At 45.2% G+C, this 20088-nt stretch overlaps 1 protein-coding gene across 2 annotated transcripts in view; it reads right to left on the bottom strand.

Moving 5' to 3' along the window:
* LOC118315710 (PDZ domain-containing RING finger protein 4-like) overlaps positions 1-20088 on the bottom strand; it is a 103846-nt gene that overhangs the window by 29755 nt on the left and 54003 nt on the right. Inside the window, exon 1 of one of the 2 annotated variants that reach the window (XM_035643197.2) lies at positions 14690-15030. The exons of the other annotated variant lie outside the window; for it this stretch is intronic. Coding sequence (XP_035499090.1) covers positions 14690-14758 — 69 coding nt within the window. The 5' untranslated portion in view covers positions 14759-15030. Of the gene's footprint in view, positions 1-14689; positions 15031-20088 lie in introns of those variants that run through there. 2 annotated transcript variants of the gene reach the window in all.

Genomic DNA, 20088 nt, shown 5'->3' on the forward strand with positions numbered 1-20088 from the left:
GAACCAACGGTTAATTCCACGGCAGGTCTTCTGTCCTAATGTGTAGCGGATGCTCCATGTGGCCAGGGTGCACACATGCAGGAGCAAACACGGCAGCATCTCTGCAACTTGCAAGGCGAAGATTAAAATTTAATCAGCGATTAGGTGCAATCACAGGCGTGATTTGGATCCATATGAAGCTTATACCCAGAGCCCACACCTGGACCACACAGGCTGCAGCGGGGCTCGTCATCTGTCCTGGCTCGTGGAAGGGAACAGGTCACTTGTGGCTGTGGTGGAGAGGAGAGACGCTCCTGCCAAACACAAATGACAGCTGCTCTGCCTGCCACGCACAGAGTGTGTGGTGTGTTGAGGGGTAATGAAGCCTGGAGGAGGATGGGAATACTGGAAGGAGGAGGACAGCCATCTTCGAGGCTTCTGCTCCTATTTCAATTGCTCTGTTGTTCTCTGCACACTGCACACAGGAAGTTTCCTGGGATGTACGTCCTTTGAGGTTCATAGCTATAGCACTGCTGTTCATGATAACTCGTCCAGCAAACGTCCATTGACTCCCATGTCTGCATCAGCAAGCGTTACTTTAAAAAATGGACAATTTATGAACAATTTATAATAACCTTTTGGAAAGAGAGGTGAGGTTGAATCAGATCTAAAATACCATTTCAATTTGAACCACGTGACAAAACGAGCAAGGGAAAGATTAATAAAAATTAAACAGGACAGTTCATGGACCAACATATGTGCAGCAGACAAAAACTACAACAGAGCCATTTAATGAGCTGGAAGCTGTTTTTGAGCACCGCCAGGTTTGCTCTGTGAAGGTCTGCAACATCCAGGTCACATGTTGCCACATTAACTGGAAACGGTCCCATTTTCTCCGTCTCCCCCTTTTCCCCACTGTCTATTTTGTTCTATTCTCTATTTTCCTTACATCTCTTGCACCACTAGCAGATGCCTAATTGTGGCACAGCCCTGCCAAGTGCAAGGCGCAAGGACGCTGAAGCCATTAGTCCTTACGGGGGCAGCGTGGCATCATCTGACACCAGCACACTCCTCTCACTGCAGAGCAGACACAAGCTCCAAAACTGGACAGCCCAAGCAGCGGAGGGCTGAGAAGTCGGGCACCACTTTTGTTCTCTTCTGCCGGGCAGTGAGTTGCGTTGGCAAGCGATTACGTTCATTTATACCACGGCAGCCGCTTGGCAAGGATCACCGCTCCATGCGGAGCCAATGTAACACTAGAATGAAACCAAATGGCTCTCTCAATTGGAAGGCAGAGAGTTGGGGAGGGGGAGTATTAGTGGAGGGCATCTGCTCAACATTTACCTAGTGTTTTATAATTAGATGAGCGCAACTGCTCGGGAGCAAGGCGTCTGCTCCACTGTGATTTTTCTGATAACAATTCTATGAGTTGGAAACAGGCGGCGGAGGGCTGCGAATGGAGACAATTAGAGAGGCTAATAAAATATGAACCATATTGCGAGTGAAAAAGAAATCTGTGTTCAAAACACACAAACCGGTGGCAGGGTGAAAGTTGGTGGTGACAAATGCTAATTGGTCCCGAGCAGCAGCGGGGCAACCTGTTTAAGCCTGCTCACATCTGGCACTTTTAGGTTTCCCCGTTCAATCTGTTTCACGCATTTCATTCTGTGCCGAACACAAACATGTAGCGCGGGAGGATCCGAGCTCAGTGGCTGCACAGTGAATGCGGTTTGAGGCTATAGACAAAGTGAACATTGGCTTGTGGGAGTGCTTGAGTCGCACCTCTCCGCCTGGAGACAGCTGCAGGTAAACAGGTCTAACTATTAAGATAAATGAATGATGTCTCTGTTTCATTTTGATGTGCCACTGAATCATTCTAGAGCGTCAGCGTGCGCACTAGTTCTAGTTCAGGGCCCTAGAAGTGGAACACCTAATTAAAGTGGGGCCGTTTTTAATGTTATTAATTACACCTGTTTTTCAAACTGTCTTGTCGTAAACAAGTTAAACTGCACTGCTCACCGGTTATACTGGATTTGTCTTTGGCAGCAAATGTCTATGCTGTCTACAAAGATGAATGCAAACAATTTTGTATCTTCACAAGCGACACAAAATGATCCACGTGAGAGTTATCTCAAACTGCAGCATCGATAGTTTTAAGATTACACGCCACACACATAAACTACTTGGTCATATCACTAGAGGTTTATTGTCATGGTTTTGTTCACGGAAAAAATTGCTGTCATGGTTAATTGTTGGTTGGAGACCAAATGTTGAAGTCGAATACTGCGTGTGTCCAACCACCACCCCAACATCCATTCATTTTTAAAGGTGCAGTTCGACTACTTTTTTTTCCTCGCCATGAGATAACTTGCTCAGTATAAAGACTTGAAGGGGGAAACTGTTTTAAAATTACAAAGACTTACTAGCGGCATGGAGTTCCTACTTTGACATTTCTTTCTGCGTAGGGATTAAACAAACAAAATATAATGTGTTAACTAAAGGTCAGTGGCTCTTGCTTCATACTATATTTTCTTAAAGGCTCTGTGCAGCTCAAATCTCCTTAATTCTCCAAAAGGTATCTGTGAAAATGCAGTTACAGCAATATATGGTCTTCCACCTAATGTATATTCAAGAAATATGAGTTGATATATTATATGTTTGCATGTATCTAATATATATATTTTAAAGAAGAAGTGTCTATAATTGACTTGCAAATGAACCCACCTGTGCATCCCGCAGATACAGGATTCATTAATAAATATGCTGCTTTGTCAATTTTTGCCAGGACATGCTACAGCCAGGATTTGTCACTTGAGATGATAAACTCTACTCTCACCTACTTTCTAAATTTAGAGCCAACGCAAGTGTTACACTGAAAGTGCTGGGGAAAATCCCTGTGTTATAATCACACAGGTGGTCGGCTTTCACAACTCACTCTACGATTGTTCAATAGAAAAGCAGAACATGATTCCTGTCGGGCTGCGACTAACGATTATTTTCATTATCGATTAATCTGTCCATTGTTTTCTCCATTAATGGATTATTAGCACAGAAGCATCTGTGGTCCATAAAATGTCATAAAATGACTTTTTAGTCGATTGCTAATTGATTAATCAATTATCTGTTGCAGCTATTGAATCTTGCAGTCCATACATTCTAATTTCAGCTTTATCCTACATGCCACTGTGTACCAATATAATACAATTATATACCCTCCTTTTGGTACGAATCTATTTTTGTTGTTTTAGTGCGCTTTCCATCAATCATGACTGCAACATCTGCTTTATTTACAGTTCCATGTGCGAGACAAAGGTTTTTCCACTGTTGCCAGCTTCAGCTTCGAGTGGCCTTTTTCAGGCACACAAAGACGAGTATTTCTTAAATTTATCCGGGGCCCTCACTGAGGTGTGGGCTGTTGACTTGTCAGACAAAGGCCAAGAGGAAAACTGCAAAATCCATCCCTATACAAAAACCCCCCGCAAACAAGTGTGATAGATTGTCCCCAAGCAACTGGGATATTTCCAGACTCCTTGTTTCCTGAAATACAACTCTCTCCCTAGAGCAGGGAAATCTGGTGGAGAGACACGCACTTGCCCTCGCCTCTCGAGACAACACAGACACGCAAACACACACACGTGTCAAGTGGGAGCTTTCTCCTTGCTCCTTGTCCTTTTTTGTTATACAGCATCCTGTCAGTTCCCTGAGGAGTAGAAGCCCTCAGGTGGTGGAGGTATCCCATCCTCACCCCCCCCCCCTTTTCCCTCTCTCTCAAAACATGCACAGATATTGATTAATTCACAAACTAAAATGCACTTGGTGTATAAAAACAGACATTCCTGTATCGATTACTCCTGTGCACTTCCCTCAGGCTCCTTTGGTTCCAAGGCACGCCTCTGAGGAGAGCACTGTTTTTAAATCAAATTCACTTCCCCCCCACCCAGTCAATATCAGACCTCTCAAGCAGCCATATGCAGTGTATATAACGTGCATGAATCACAAAACCTTGTTCGCGTTGGAATAACAGCGTAATTTGCTTTGTTTGGCTGAAGGGAGATTTAAGAATTCAGGTTGCTCCTCTGGCACCGATCACTCACTGAGAGTCATGGGTTTTTCAGCAAGTGTGTCTCAGCATGTCTGTATGATGACAGCAGCCACTCCCACTCCTTCATTTGACAAGCGGCGGAGAGAAGCTGACATGGACCGATGACTCTCAGAGTTAGTGACGTGCCAGTGACACTAATAGACTACCACTCAACGCTCCCCTGACATCCAGTCTTTGTCTCCTCTCTCTTGAGCCATGGCTCTCTCTCTCACAGACAATTTACCCCACAGGACAGTCAGTCTGACAAAGAGAGACTCTGCACCGCCTCAGACTCAAATTAAGTTTATCCACAGTTAGATCTTTGCAAATGGAGAGTGAAAGAACAGTGTGTACATGTCAAACATGTCTTCAAGTCCAGGTGCATCGCAGTGTAGATACAGAATCCATGTATCAATGTTTTTTTTTTTTTAATTCAATGGGAAATCAAAAATCCCAAAATTCAAAATCAGTTTGTTATTACACTCCTCAAAGAAATGATGCTTTGTCTTTCACACTTTTGGTTTTATCAAAATCAAAAATAAGGACATGAAATATCAGACCTAATTTGCTTCGGACACTACATGTGTCCAATTTTCGTGACTTGTGTTGCGGACTTCTTCGTGGTTAACTCGCATCAAATCCACTGTGGTGATAGCGGTACCTGATTTATTGTGATGAGCCTGAGCTTACTGAAGTGGCCCTGGTGAGTTATGACCCAATGGTAACAACTGTGTGATTTGAAATGTGAACTGCTGCGGATGAGACTCATCGGACAAAAAGAATATGAATTATTCATGGCAGGTCAAAACTTTTTTTCTTGGCTGGCAACTCTATGAGGATGCAGATCAAACTGCAAATCTGGAGATCGCACAAGAGTATTTCAGGGCTTTTCGTCGACACATTTTCAAGCTTTCACCAACGTTGGTCTCTGAATGGAAGAAGGAGCTGTATGCGGCAGGTGGCCCCCTCCTCGGCGCGTCAGTCTGCCTGCTCGTGTTGAGGCAGCGAGGAAGGAGGCCTGACTGTGAGAGGATCTGGGTTGTTGTGTGGGAGGTGCTGGGTCGACTCCAGTGCTGCGGGGGAGAGCGCGCGGTCACCGTTCCAACCTCGCAAAGATTGCATCTACTTCCTACTGTGAACTTCTGCTAGCTGTTGTGTCACAACAATGTGTTGTGTTGTAAAAAATAATCTTCTTCTCTTAATTTTAAAAATAGCACTGGGTGGTTAGCATTTCACAAGCTCCTCTCATCTGAAACATTCCCTGCAAATGAATTAAGCCACTGACCCGCTTACTTCAAATTCTAATGCCACTGGACATTTGAATAGACTCTGCAATCCAATTAAATTACATTAACACTGAGGTGTCGACTGGAACTCGCCCCACATTGATGAGACATCGATTTCGTTCCAGGAAGGCTGGAGGTTTAAAAAAAGAAAAAGCCATTGTGACGTTCTTATTGCCAAAGCAGCTCATTAAAAGCAGGACCTTTGAAACTGTGTCAGTGTGTCAGTGTGACTGCGGCAGCAACAATGAAGCCACGGCTCCGCTCGCCAGAAACGGTAATACAGGCTTTATTTAAGAAAACAGCTTCAGGCTTGTTGTCCAGCTATCGTACTACAGCTAATAACATGCTTCCTTATAGGACTGCTTTGGATGGGAGCCCCAAGGAATGACCGTTAGATCGCTAATGTAACTGCAGCCGCCGCGTTCACGGAGCATCTTATCGCTTTCCCCCACAGGGTCTGGCCATGCGAGCTGTGGAGCAGGGAGGTGTGTGTGTGTGTGTGTGTGTGTGTCACCCTCCCCATCAAACGGCTGTCAGCCCGGGCTTATCACGGGAGCTGCAGGGGGCGCCGGCTGACCTGCCGAGTGACACGCAGCACGGCTGCCTCACCCGGGGGGGCTTTGTGTCACCCCATACCCACCCCTCCGCCACACCCCCTACACAGACACGCACTGATCTCCTGACCTATGCCAGTGCCAGTCCTCCACACACACACGCAAGCACACACACACCTGTCACAGACGTCCCACGCCCCGTGGACTCACAGGAGAGGTTGAAGTATAGAAGTGAGAGCAATGTAAGAAAAGGAGAGCGGGAGAGTAAAAGACGAATAGTGAAAGGGGGCGTCACTGAAAGCCTCTACCAAAAGAACTCGAGGCTTTGTCACCTGTTTTTTATCAGCTATAGATCACGCGGGCAGCCCCTGCCCCTGACACCATCCCATTTCTCCAAATGTCAGCGTCGATGTGGGGGCTGATATCTTACGGATGAGGGGAGGCTGGACGCTGAACACATTGTACGGTACAGATAAGAGAGAGTCGGGGTGTTTTGTCAGGTTCTCTCTGGGAAAGAGGAGCCGTGAGAGAGGAGGCCTGAAACACTCACAATAATGCTGATCTCTGATTCACACATACATGAAGATATTCATATACTGTATTGTCACTGTCACTTGAGAAGTGAGAAATAGGATTTTTTTTTATATATATATATATATCTTTGTCAGTTTGATGAAGCCAGCCAGGATATAGATTTTAATTAATGATGCTACATTTAGCTTTCAGTGATATGTATGGCCACATGATATACTCAATACACACAATGTTGAGCAAATCCAGCTGATTAAATGAATTGAAGTTTATGTTTCACATATCTATCAGTGTTTTCACTAAGAGTTAAACCGGAGAAATATTGACATCATTAAATCATTCATCTGAAAATTTGATTTAAAACGTTCAAGGGTTTGCTCATTCATGACTAAATGAGCAACAGTTTCAAGGTAAAAAGAGAGAAATTATCCCAAGTTTAACACTGAAAACATCTGCCATACCTGGACTGTATGGGTGCGGTTTACTCAGATTTGATTGACAGTTTAACACTTCCCTACTCCACCTAATGTTTTCTTATGAATTTGTTGCCGAATATCAAGAAGAGGTCTTATCTAATAGAGCCTGTCAGTGGCTGACAGAGAAAAAGGATAAAATACAGACAAGAAAGTCAGCAGGCTGCAGAGAGAAAAGAAACACTCTAGGGACACTGGCAAAAAAACAAATAATCTCACAACTATCATAATACTAATTGAATACTGAGTATACCGAGCCCTGCTTTCTTCAAATCACAGACGAACAAGAAAGAAAGAGATCTCCCATTTGACATCATCAAATCCTTTTTGGCTCTGGCAGAAAGTTTTGAGTCTATGCGGGATCACGTTACTCAATACAAGCTTTCTGGTGGGGAATAAATGAGCTTTCAAGGCCTTGGAATTTCAGAGGTACATAACTTTCTTTTTATTATAGTTGTAATGGCTGTTGCATATATAGAACGTTTTTCGAGCAGAAATCCTCTTCCTCTCCCAGACTACAATCCCCAACTAATTGGGAGGAGAAGGGAGGCTGCGTTCTCATGAATGGCAATAAATTAATGAGGGCCCTTCTGTCTGCTTAAACAGAGATAATCAGCTAAGAGGCACCCTGGATGCAGCTGCACAGCCCTCTGTGTCTCCCAGAGTTCTTTGTTTTTACCAGTGTTTGTAGTGAAAACCACAAGCTGTCAGGACTGTTCGCGCTCGCGCTCACACACTTAAAGCAATTAAGCACAGACACAAAACAGTTTAGAAAAGCCTCACAAAACTATTTTGTGCATATACACACATTTTCTGTGCACACACACACACACTGTCATATTTTCATACACGGTCATGCATGCACATGCCAGAGGAGCTGCTTTAAAATGCATAATGTCATGTTCTGAGTCACACAAGTCATGGCTAATAATGATGGGGGCAGTAAAATATGCCTCCTTTGTCCTTTGTTTACTGCCAGAGATATGGTGACAAACAAAAGGAGTAGGACAGAAATACTATATATGTATATATATATATATATACTACACACAAACAAACGCACTCACACACACACCAACGAGTCATCTGATACAGGGTTCGATTCATTAAACAGGCGCGCTGGCTCACTGGGGATTGGCGTAGAGATACTCAGGCATGCAGTTCATTTTCTCCGTCTTTCCACCAGTCTGATTGAAGTTGACGGCCTTTGATCACGACGAGCATGTGAAAGTCAAACATGCACCAAGACAGGGCTCAATATTACTCACCGATGACACCACGCTGATGTCATCCTCATTCGCCAAATTGAGATTTACCCAGAGAGAGATTACTCTCATCCCAATGCATTAATGAGGTGATGGAATCATTTTGCTTTTAAGGGAAAACAAAGGGAGGTGAATGATTATGACAATCTCCAGGACTTTCTTTGCTTTTGTAATTGGTTTCCTGTCGTTTGTGTGCACGTACATGACGTTCCGTCACAAACCTCGCCTTAGAACAGAAAAAAGCCAAACAAGTACAAAGACCAAGGAGTGAGACGGAGAGAAAGTTGTTCTCCGATACACAGATTTGGTTCCTGGGGGAAAATGGTATGCCATGGGGTTTTATTTTTTTGTGTGTGGCTCCTTCTTGGCATTAACTGTGAGTGAGATGAAAGAAATTGATAAGGATGGAAGCACATAGGTGAGAGGCAATGTTCACGTTGGGCTGGAAAAGTGTGAGCAGACGAGGGGGTCTGGAGTTGATGCGTGGCTGAAAAGGTCAGTCAGGTTCTTATTGAGATAAGAAACAGATGATAAGGAAAAGGTCAATTCATCAGCTCCCTCTTGAATCCCCTCTGCTCCTCCACGCTGAGATTAAGTGGACTGACTGATAAAAACCCATTGACTTCATGTCTTGTGGCAAATGTGACATCATCTGTATCCGCGGAGTAGAGCGCACGTCAGGGCCCAAACGTGTGATCGTGGTGAGGATGAGCTTTTGTTTCTTCTCCTTTTTAACTTCCCTTTTTTATTGCCCCTTATCTAACACAACAGAGTGTTTAAAAAACAAACCATTGCAATCCAGGAGCAGTCAAGCAATTGGATGTGGGGATTCACGCAGAATTAGACTATGATTTTCCAATTATACAGTCGGCGTGAGGCAGTTACGCAACGCACTCTGTAGCACCTTCAAACTGTTAAGTGTGGAAATAGCTTGAGACACAGAGGGGAGCTGTACAGTAAAGAAATATATATATATACAGCTTATTACTAAACAGCATAAGTGGAAAAAGATCATCTCAGCATATTTAGATCACAATTTCAGGCTATGGAAACCCAGAGACAGACAGAGGAGAAAGCTCAGAGGAATCCATTTGTATTGTAGTCAAACATGGTTGGCTGAGAGAGCAGGCCTCTGCTCAGAAGGTGTGGGATGAAGCACAGAAACTGGAACTGGTGATGGGAGTGGGTCTGACTCAGGAATATGGTTCTTCATAACACACAACCGAACTGTGAATGTATCCATCTTTTCATCTAATCAGGATCTTCGTATTGCTTGGAAAATTTCTAAAATTGGCAAAGAGGACCCGCATTATTTATCGGGCTAATCTTTCCTGGGTGGATGCAAGATCAATCAAGCAGCGCGTCTCCCCCCCCCCCCCCACCCCCCCTTTGTGCACTCCTATCAATTTTAATGGCTGAGGGACATCCTTCAAAAAAACATAATGGGACAAGAAGATGGATGAGAGCATTTGAAGCGTACTGTCTCAGCGTCAGTGCTGAAGATGTGTTGGTGGGGGTGAGAGAGGTTCAACAGTCTTAATGCACCATCGGAGCCATCACAGGCACATCATAAAACAGTGAATTTGGGAGGATTGATATTTCTATTTCTTTTCACAGTAGGCCCATAATGTCCTGCAGATTCGTTTAGCAATGTTTGGTCTGTAGGACATCACCAAACGGTGAAAATTTCCATGAAACCTTCCTAAAGCCCAACGTGCCTCAAATGTCTTATTTTGACCAACCGACTGTCCGAAACCCAATCACACCAACAACGGCATATCAAAAAGTTGCTCATTACTTTTCTGTCAATCGACTGAAATTGTAAAGCAATGTAAAGCAGAGGTTCTGTGATACCGGTGGTGATGATATCTGGGATATCTGTTTTATCTATATTGATAAAATATTCATACTGCAAAAATTTTATTATTTTGTTAATAACTGAGCACCTCCTCAATAATTAACACAATCCAACATTGTAGGTATTTTGTAATATTTTGCTGAACAAGAAGCAAAAAAACAAAGTTGATCTCATTATTGTGAATTCTTTTAGCCTCATGTGGTGAAAATCTCATGTTTCCGTAGTTCAACTGTACAGGACAGAAAACTGCGTCTAGAGTTATGTAACGAAAGGTCAATATATATTGACAAATTTCTTATGCGTTGTGCAAGCATGGTGAGGATGTGTAATTAATAATTAGTCCTAATGTTCTACCTCAGATTTGTTGAGCAAGTATTTGTTCATCTCTGCCCCTAAAGAGTTTAAAACCACCACCTTCACTCAGGAGCAAAAATCTGACTTAATGATACAACATGTATTCTGATAATTATTGATAACTTCTCATTCTCATCTGGATAACACCTATGGCCATATGGCGCAGTCCTATGTTGTCTATGCAGAAGAACTTTCACAACCTTCGCTGCCTAAAATAAACCCTTTCCCTCTTTATATGTTACATTTAAAACTAATGCCCTTGCTCACACAAATGTAGACTCTTGTGCGTGCAGGCTTTCTGCATGTGATCCCAGAAGCCCAGTACAGCTTGCAAACCTATCCCAGAATGCCTGGCTCTTGTGATAGCAGCTCAACCTTTCGCTGAGTGCATATCCATTACACACATGGCCAGCGGTTGTCGCAGAGGCGGCAGCAAGTCAGCTGTGTCCTCCTCAGACCTGCTGCGGTCCACAGGTTTCACATCTGGTGCTACTACGAAGAAAGGAGCGCACGGCCCACAACAGCAGGACCAAGCCCCTGGGAACCACCTCCACCCCCAGGAACAAATGAATTCCAGCGCTGCTTCATTTCACCCCCGTCCGTCCCGTCCTGTCAACCTGGTGACATCGCTCAACACGACATGGCTAAAACCCTGAGACTCCATTACAGTCGACCCCGTGAGCGCTGTCAAATTCTAAAATTCATGAACACAGCTATCTGCTTTTACAGTCTTGTGTGTGTGTGTGTGTGTTTCATTCACATTCATATGCATCAGCAAGTTATCAGGGCTGCTGTGCCTCATTGAGCTGGGAAGCTGCTTTCCATTTATTCCTCAAATTCAGCGAGGAGAGATTCTGCTCCTGTCTAACAAAACTTGAAAAACTGACTACGCCACCCACAAACCTCTAGGAACAGAAAAGAAACCCCAGCTCATTGGAAAATTACAAAACAGGATAGTGAAATATGGAGGCTCTATACCTTGTGCATGCACGGTGGGAAATGAAATTCACTACCCCGCAACATTGAGAGTAGCTGTCTGCTGCTGGGGCCCAGTGGTGGCTTAGTTAACATCATCGCTAACTGTTTTGAGTTTTGACACCTACATTCCCTTTGGGTCCCTTTTGTTTTGATCACAATTTTGCAAAAAGGGTTTTTGTCAAAACACATTTCAGACCATTAATGCACCAACACACTTGCAGACTGCAAAAAATCATCTCATCCTTGCTACATAAACGCAGCGACGCTGCGCCGTTCCTCTCATCAACATCTGCCATCCTGCTAATTAGCCCCCAAAAAGCCACACATCACTGGGCTTCAGCGGTGCACAGACAATGTGTGACACTCCGGAGGGGGGCTCGCGGACACAACGGGGATTTCAAAGCCCTGCCAGATCACAAAGCGAATCGACCACAGTATGTTATTGTCTGCAGAGATGGCCTGCAGTCTGGCGGAGAGAGTGCAAGGTGTACCAGTCTGTCCAACCCCGGCGAAGGAGCTGTTGGATTTCAGGTCAAAGAGGTCCAACGAGGTTTCATCCTTGCTGACCGAAGATGAGGAAGAACGCGTCTGTAGTTCTTCTCGTCCGCACAGAGGACAATCAGTGGGAGGTTAACAGGCATGGGATTGAGCAGAGAGCAGCCTGGAGCAAAGGTTGAAACAAATGTAATCAAAGGAGATGAGAGAGCAGAGGAATAATAAAATAAAAAGAGAACGAGAGACAGATAGAAAGACAGATAAACCAAGGGATGATCAATTGTAGGAATTAAGATTACAAAGCAAAGGTCTGCAAAGTCAGAAAAATAAGGGCCAGGCTTTCTTGTCCTGGCGAGAAAGCTGATTCAATGAATACAAAAAAATGTCAGCCGTGTGTGATAGCTTTGCAGGCCAGCTGAGGAAGGTGAGCACATTTCCATGCAGGACACCCGCAGCCGTGAGAACAGAGGGGAAGGGGGGGGGGGGGGGGGGGGGGGGGGGGGGTGTAGAGAGAGTGAGGGAGCCAACCGGTCATAAATCTCCCACAGCTACAGGGGTCAGGCCAGCGGGGAGAGAGTCAAAATTGTTTCAGGGTTGCGAGGGGAAGGGGAGGGGGAGGGAGGTGTCTGACCAACCACTGTGACTGACTCCTGCTCCCCGAATCAGGAAGGCCGGTCGGTCACGCCGTGACACCAGCAGAGAACCACTTGTGCCTCATTTGCATACACACATTCAGAGCGGAGTGGTGAGTGTGTGTGTGTGTGTGTGTGTGTGCGTGCGTGCGTGCGTGCGCACATTTGTATAAAAAGAGCGAGCAGGGAGGAGCTGAGCGAGCAAGGCAGGTGAAACAGAATATGTAAAAGAGACGGTGAAGTGTGTTGGTGCGAGTGGCGAGCGGTGCCGCTGTCACAACACACTTCTCCTGACCACAGAGACACACACTTCTGTAGCTGCGAGGAAAGCACAGCTTCTGAAAGGAGACTCCCCGTCTGTCTTCCTTTTTTATTCATGCAAGCCGTGTTGCCGTTTCCGTGTGTTTGCTGCTGTTGCCGAGGATGCACACTGCTTTGTTCCGTGGAGATGTGTGAGGGTGTGCAGGAATGTGTTTGTATGACTGCGAGAAGAGGTGGTACTCTATGACGTATGTTGTTTTTTAATTGGTGAAAGTTCTTTTACAAGCCAAAAAGATATTTCCTCTCCCATCTTTTTTATCTTCTCTTTGTCCCCCTGCGTGTGTTAATGATGCTTCGCCTTTCCCTTAATTTCCCTTTTACCCCCTTTCCCCCTCCCCATAGCCCTTTCTCTGCCAAATGCATCTTTAACGGCATACACTCTCTATTCTCCATCCCAGTCTTTATCCCTCGTGCTCTTCATCCTTCCCGCCTGCCCTCCCACAGTGGTGATCAGAACGTGGGTGCTGATGCTGCAGCTCCTGCCTGAACCAGCTCACCGTAACAGTGGGTGGACAGACATGTCGGAGAGCTCCTGTCAACAGCGAGTGTGCCCTGGAGACCGACCCACTTGGCTGATACTGATCCTCCCCTCGCTAAACCGGGAGGAACGGAGTCGTTAGGGACTGGTGCGGAGAGAAATGAGCACCAACACAGCACTATTTTTTATGGCACTTCTGAGACGTACACAGTGGCTACCTGCTCATCCTCTGCGGTCTCTAGACAATCCTGTGTTTGCCGATATTAAAAAAGACCATTAGTGAACGCAGCCTCCTCGTTCTCTGCTGATCTAGACGCTTGCAGCACACGCTGCTACTATCACTCATGCAGATTCAAATCCTTCTGGCACTGTGCGTCGCCGGAGTTTGTGAGGGGCTCTCAAGTTGGACGTGAGCTGAAAGCATCAAGCAAACGGTTAACCCAGCCTAATTCACTCCCCCCCCCCACCATCACCTCGCTTCTTCTCCTCCGTCGCTCCACAAGGGTAAAGAGAGACATTCCACGTCTAATTAATGCTCAGGATGGTTGTATAAAACAGCTAAGGAGGCTGTGATCACAGTGGCGTGAAGGCAGGCGTTATTCGAAGGGGGTTGAGCACAACTCCACTTCCAGGAGACACTGAGCTTCACAGTTAATACTGACACCCTGAAGAAGGCTGATGGGGGGGGACTGGAGGTGGTGGGGTGAGTCCTTGTTTCTCTGTTCTTCTTCCCCCTCGGCCTTTGAGACCCTATTGTCCTCTGCTTGTCTCTCTATCCTCGCTCTACATACCCAGGACTGTATGAGGCCAGAGAATGGATTTCTCATTAAAAAAATGAAAGATTATCCTGCAGTAGCATCAGTCGTCTTAAAGCGAGATTGAATCTGAAGCTGCAAGAGTTGCATAGACTTTTTTCTTTATGCGTGTGCTGTGAACAAAACCATAAGATCAACAGTTTAACCATGAAGTCAAAAACCATCAGCTGCCACATCACTGAACTCTCTCACAGTGCCACCAGAAGTGCAGAGAGAGAAAACTTTTAACGAACGGCCAAATGCGTCGGATGACACAATCTGAACACCTTTCATGGACTCGGAAAGGCATGAAAGGTGCACCATGTACTCACGTGCTTGTCTCATAAGAATAAAAAAAAAAACTTGCGCCCTCAGCACAGCTCCTCCAGCAGGATGAATGAGCCGCACACTAGCTGCTCTCTAAGCAACGGCTCATTACTCAAAGCACATCTGCTCGCGAGTAAGAAGCCTCTCTCGCGCCAATACGATGCCTCACTTTCATTCCGTGTACTAATCCCTCATTCATATAAAGCCCCCGTCTCGCACACATAATGGATCACACACAAGAACGCGCCCGGTCGATGCCGGAGTCGGCCGTGCCTCTGCTCACCTGTGCAATCTCGTACAGCAGCTTGTAGTGTTCCTCGCGTTTCTGTAAAGTGCACAGATTGCAGCCCATTATAGTAGTCGTGGAAACGCCAGGCGTCCAATTCTCCCCGAGCGGTGCTGGTACGGACACGGGGGGTCACCCTCCACACCGGAGCGCTGGTTCTCATCAGTCACTCCTTAGCAAGCATCTCTCTCAGGCATTCCCATTCACACATTCAGTCACAGACGGCCTCAGCTCCGAGGGAACAGAGAGCTCCAGCTGCGTCGCACTGATGAAGGTTCAGATGTGAACGGTGCGGCACAAGCAGCAGCAGCCGTCTCAGCATCAGCCAGTGCGTCTGGTCTCTCCTCTCATGCACACACTCGCACGCCGGAGTTGTGACTCTCGCTCACTGAGACACTCCCCCCTTTTTTTTCCCTCCTCAGCCTCGGCGCACATGACCACTCCGATACCAGCTCATGAATAATGAGGGCGAGCGCTGTCGTATTCATGAGGGAGGTGGAGGCAGGGGAGGGGACAGGACGAGAGGGAGGAGTGTGAGAGCGCCGGTTCATTAACAGTGAGACAGTTATACAATAAGCTCCTTTGTGTGAGCAGCTCCTGCGAGGAGCCCGGCCAGGGAGGACTGCGTTGGGACGGCACGCCACCGGCAGAGGAGAGCTTCTGTGGCTGATGGGTAAACCTGCCGACAACAGATGAGAGCGTATCTGCTTCATAAGTGGAGGATGTGTTGTCACGGTGTGTCTAATTCTGATGGAAATAAGGCATCACATCGGTCAAGGAGAGATCAGGCTGTAGATACCATGAAATCACATAATGCCGATATGCATCACATCATTTTGGTTTCCAGCATCTTAAAAGAGATCTTTCGGCTTTTCTATATTTTATATCATGTATATAACACAAATATATTTGTGTTTTGGACTTTTCAATCAGAGAGATCAATTAATAATGAGTGTTGATTCTTACATAGGTTTCCTCATATCTTAATAGAGGAATTAGGAAAGAAAAAGAAAAATTACCAAATATTCTGATCGTGGGTGGTCTGAGTCTATGTGTCCGATTTTGCTGCTTCTCTGTGTCATATGTGATAATCAACCTCCCATCTTTAGTCTGGAAGAGTCGGTTGGGCAAAATAAGCTATCGGATGACATCATCTTGGGCCTCAGGAAATTGTTATGGGTATTTTTCACAATTTTCTGTTTAATGCAAATTTGCTGTTAGTTGCAACGAAGAGACTGGAATTTCATCATTTCAGCTCGTCTTCCTATATCATCACAGCCCACTGACCTGGAGTACATACATTTAACTGCATTACCCAATACAGATGATAAGTGAGATAATCTAAGAGAGAAACCCAATTAATGACACATTTATGATTCAGTTGGCACCGCAGATGTCCGTGGTACTGGTGGTGCTCACGGCACACTGGCAATAAGAAAATCCAGAGACTTCAGAGACAACATATCCTCCACTGCCTCCACTCAATGTGTGATAATTGCAAAACAATAGACCCTGGCTATTGTCTCAGCCACTGAGCCCCCTTTCGCGAGCAGGAAGCAACACTAACGAGCAATAATTGTTAATAAATTGGCCTCCAAACCAGCAGCAGCGCTCGCTGTGCACAATACAGCTAAAAGTAGATGAGCGCTCATCAGCTGGCTACTGGGCATCCCACCCCCAGGGACTGCGTAATCCGATTTTCTGGGCTTTAATTTTGCTCACTGCCTGGAGGCAAGCCAGACAGCAACCTAAATCACACAGCGCTATTATGGTTAATACGTCCTACATCCTTCCTCTTCGTCTCCACCACCCAAACTGTCCTCGCTCCTCATCCTGAGGACGACCACAAGAAGTGGGTTTTCTGCAGTTGCCAGGCAATATCAAATGCATGAAGTGCTGTTCACTAAAGAGTCAATTTGACATGAAAGGGTCCTGTTGGGAGGCCGGGGCGTGCGGATATGATATTGCTTTTGATGAACAGGGGTGCTATGTTTGCTTGTGGTAAAAATGGACTGTGAGTCAGTCAGTCCTCTGAAATTGTATATCAAGGAATGAGAGCTTTGATTTGCTTGTGCACACGAGGCACTGCCTGTCTAGTCAGCACAGATGTGAAATGTAAAAACACTCAGGGTCAAACACGACGTCCTCCCGGCACAGAAAGACAAATATTCAATTGCAAATCTGCTGACAGTATCCAATATTAGAGGATGTAAAGAAGTGTGCGCAGGGCCCAGGTCTGGTTGACCATCGCTCCGCGATGTTACACTCGCTGACCCCTAAAGGTTAAGATGCTCATCGGTCACCCAAATGGTCGTTCTCATCATCTGTGAAGCGAGACTGATACAGTAGCCTCTGCCTGCGGTCAGGCAGCACCTCTCTGTGGGACATGCAGAGTGAAGGATGCACGATGAGGAGTGCATTAGGACTGATAAAAGCTCTCCCAAGGTGCTTTATGGCCATTGGTTTTACATGGCGACAGCGAGAATTTACCTGAGACTGCATTTCCAACGCGACCCGAGGGCGAGACTGGCACATTACACTTACAGTGAGTAAAAGCATTTTCTTTCTGACGAGGTGAAGCTTCACTGGATGTTCCATTTGTCTCTCAGCCTGTCCCTGCCAGACTTTTTACATGGAAGTTATGATCAATGTTAACAATATAAAAAAAAAACTTGTTTTACATTTATATGGAAAATGAATCTAGCCATTGTGTATTGAGTCTGTATTTCATATTGACAACCGCAGATTCCATCTCCTCCTCTCGTCCTTACAACTTCCCCTTGCTGTCCTTTCCTACTGTCCAGCGGTCGTTTATCATCCGCTCTGTCCTTTGCGTGCTCGGGTAGAAACGGGCTCTCAGCCGTGGTCATTCTCTCGGTTAATGGGCCTCACATCGCGGGGCATGGAGGAGCGATTTGTCCTTAACATGATGGGTGTATTTTGAGGTTTTTCAATTGCATTTCTGACAAACTGATATTTGAGCTCACCTTACAACTGGAGGTATAACCTTCGGCCGAGTGTGTAATGCAGCTATTCGGCCCTGTTGTAAACCCCCGTGCCCTCGGACATGCCTGCCTAATTATCACACAGACAGACTCTTTTTCTGTCCCGTCTCGTCGAATATATTCACACGACGTTGTTCATTTTACTGCAGTACGTGTGCAACAAAATAGAGCGTGGAATATGACATATCAATCAGTGCCCAGAAACTGATTTGGATCGATTCCCACCCCCGACTGTCACTCACCAGAGCACAGAAGTCGGATCAATTCAATATTCCACTGCATGTGGTTCAACAGGCGGATGTCCATCACATTTGAACGATTCTGATTCTGATTCTTCTACAGCATGGTTTTTTTTCTTTCATTTTCCACTCTGGCAGGAACTTTTCAGGTAATTTCTTGCTGCCTATGAGTGGTTATGTCAGGTAAACGTTTGTGAGCAGCTGAGGTGAAAGAAAATGCTCATGATCTCAGAAGCCGATATCTCATATATCACAAATACGAGATGAAATCTACTAGACCAAAAGCTTGGGTCCGACTAGTGGGAGATATGTTTGTCTTTCAACGGCTTTTATGACCTTGAGAACAAACCAGAGAGCATCTCAAAGGTGCTGAAGACTTGACGAGAGGCAAGTTAGCTGCGATAACTTGTCAATGGCAATGTCTGTCAGGAATATTAAGTTTCCCCTCAGCGTGTTTATTAGGCCAGCTCTGCTGCACCAGGTGGGAGAAATCTCTTTGGTGCGAGCACTTGAAAAGCAACGATTGAAATCCCGTTCACGCGAACGGAGAGCCATGGGAATTGAAGAATGGTTTGTTATGTGCCGCGCGGTTCAGATCTGATCGCCCACTGCCGCTGTACAGCAGCTGCTCCTCCTGGGTATCTGTGTGACCTGATTTGGGAGTAATTAAATGAGGCCCTTTTATGAATGAATCATCGCCGCGGCCCGGTTCCTCTGATGACAGGCTTTGACGGGAGCTGGCACATTGTGCACACACGAATGCACAGGTGGGCGCAGGGAATCCAGCGTGGCCAGACTGTGGGAAGCCAACCAAAACATCTTTCTCAATGACAATAAATTATTAAAAAGGCTTGATTTTTTAATTCATGTGGGAACATGACCATAGAAACAGCACACTGTGGACTGCTTTGCATGATAACATATGCAAAGTTGCTTTTCAAGTTATCATTGGAGATTTTAACTCATATTTCTGCCCACACGCATCTGTGGCTTCATTTCCAACCAAGTTTAATAATAACATGACTGTATGTACAGTATCCACCTAAAAGATCTTTCTCATAAATGAAAGGTTCCATGTGATGGTGAATTTTGACTATTAACTATGTACTTTTAATTTATCTTGAAGCTCTAATTAAATATAAACTGGTTTTGCTGCTACGGGTCCTCTTCCGGAGAGTTTTCCCTCCACCTCTACAAAAGCAGCACTTGACACAAACACCACACAGCTCAGACATCCTACATGAAATCTGGTTAACCTTGATGCCCCTGTCACGCTGTCTGCATGAAGATGAAACAAAGTGCACATGAGAGAGGAAGCTCCAGCTTCTTTTCTCTATACTTCAATTGGAAACTGCCGAGATGGTGACATGTGGCAAGCATTCAGTAAACTATGTGGGGGGGGGGAAGCAGGAGCCTAGAATGAAAATGTATGTGAAATACGAGTGGCGTTGCAGAGATATTTTTTGGGGGGGTCTTTGTAAATTTGCATGATTCAAATAAGGGTGGAGTAAGATGATGATAGTGAATAAAAATCTGTCATATCACGATTACTAATTTTATAATATATGTGGTGGTGGTGCAATGCTTCAAATCAATACACAGCACTTTTTCACAGTAACATGTTTACATCAATGTGATAAAGGACTGTGGGGTTTTTTTCACCAGTAATTATTTTACAGGTTTAGCCAAGAAAGACACAAACAGACCTGTTTCTTAAAAGTGTAATCACAAGGGATCAATGTTTTGATCTTTTTTGAATGATCAAAGTTAAAGCATCACAGGCCAAGATATCCAGATGTTAAGGCCCTATGGGTCAAGCAATCCCATGATGCAGCAGTCACAAGAGAACCGTGCACCCATATGGAATATAATAGCTGCTCCCAAAATAAACAACATCCACAACGTCTTCATCATGTAATACTCAACATGTGACCATGACTTCACCTGATTCCACCCAGGTGTGAATCCAAGTTAGAGACAATAGATTAAGTTAATAATTACACATCAAATTATTTACAATATTAACAAAACAAAAGATATAATTTCTCCATCAGTCAGTGGTGTGCAATCAAATGCTTAACTCCTTTTTGTTAATATACTCATGTAGCTCATAAAATCAAGTACATAGAAGGATAAATCACATGATAAACTA

This window comes from Scophthalmus maximus, chromosome 7 (assembly GCF_022379125.1).
Source record: "Scophthalmus maximus strain ysfricsl-2021 chromosome 7, ASM2237912v1, whole genome shotgun sequence".
In the NCBI taxonomy this organism is placed as follows: domain Eukaryota; kingdom Metazoa; phylum Chordata; class Actinopteri; order Pleuronectiformes; family Scophthalmidae; genus Scophthalmus; species Scophthalmus maximus.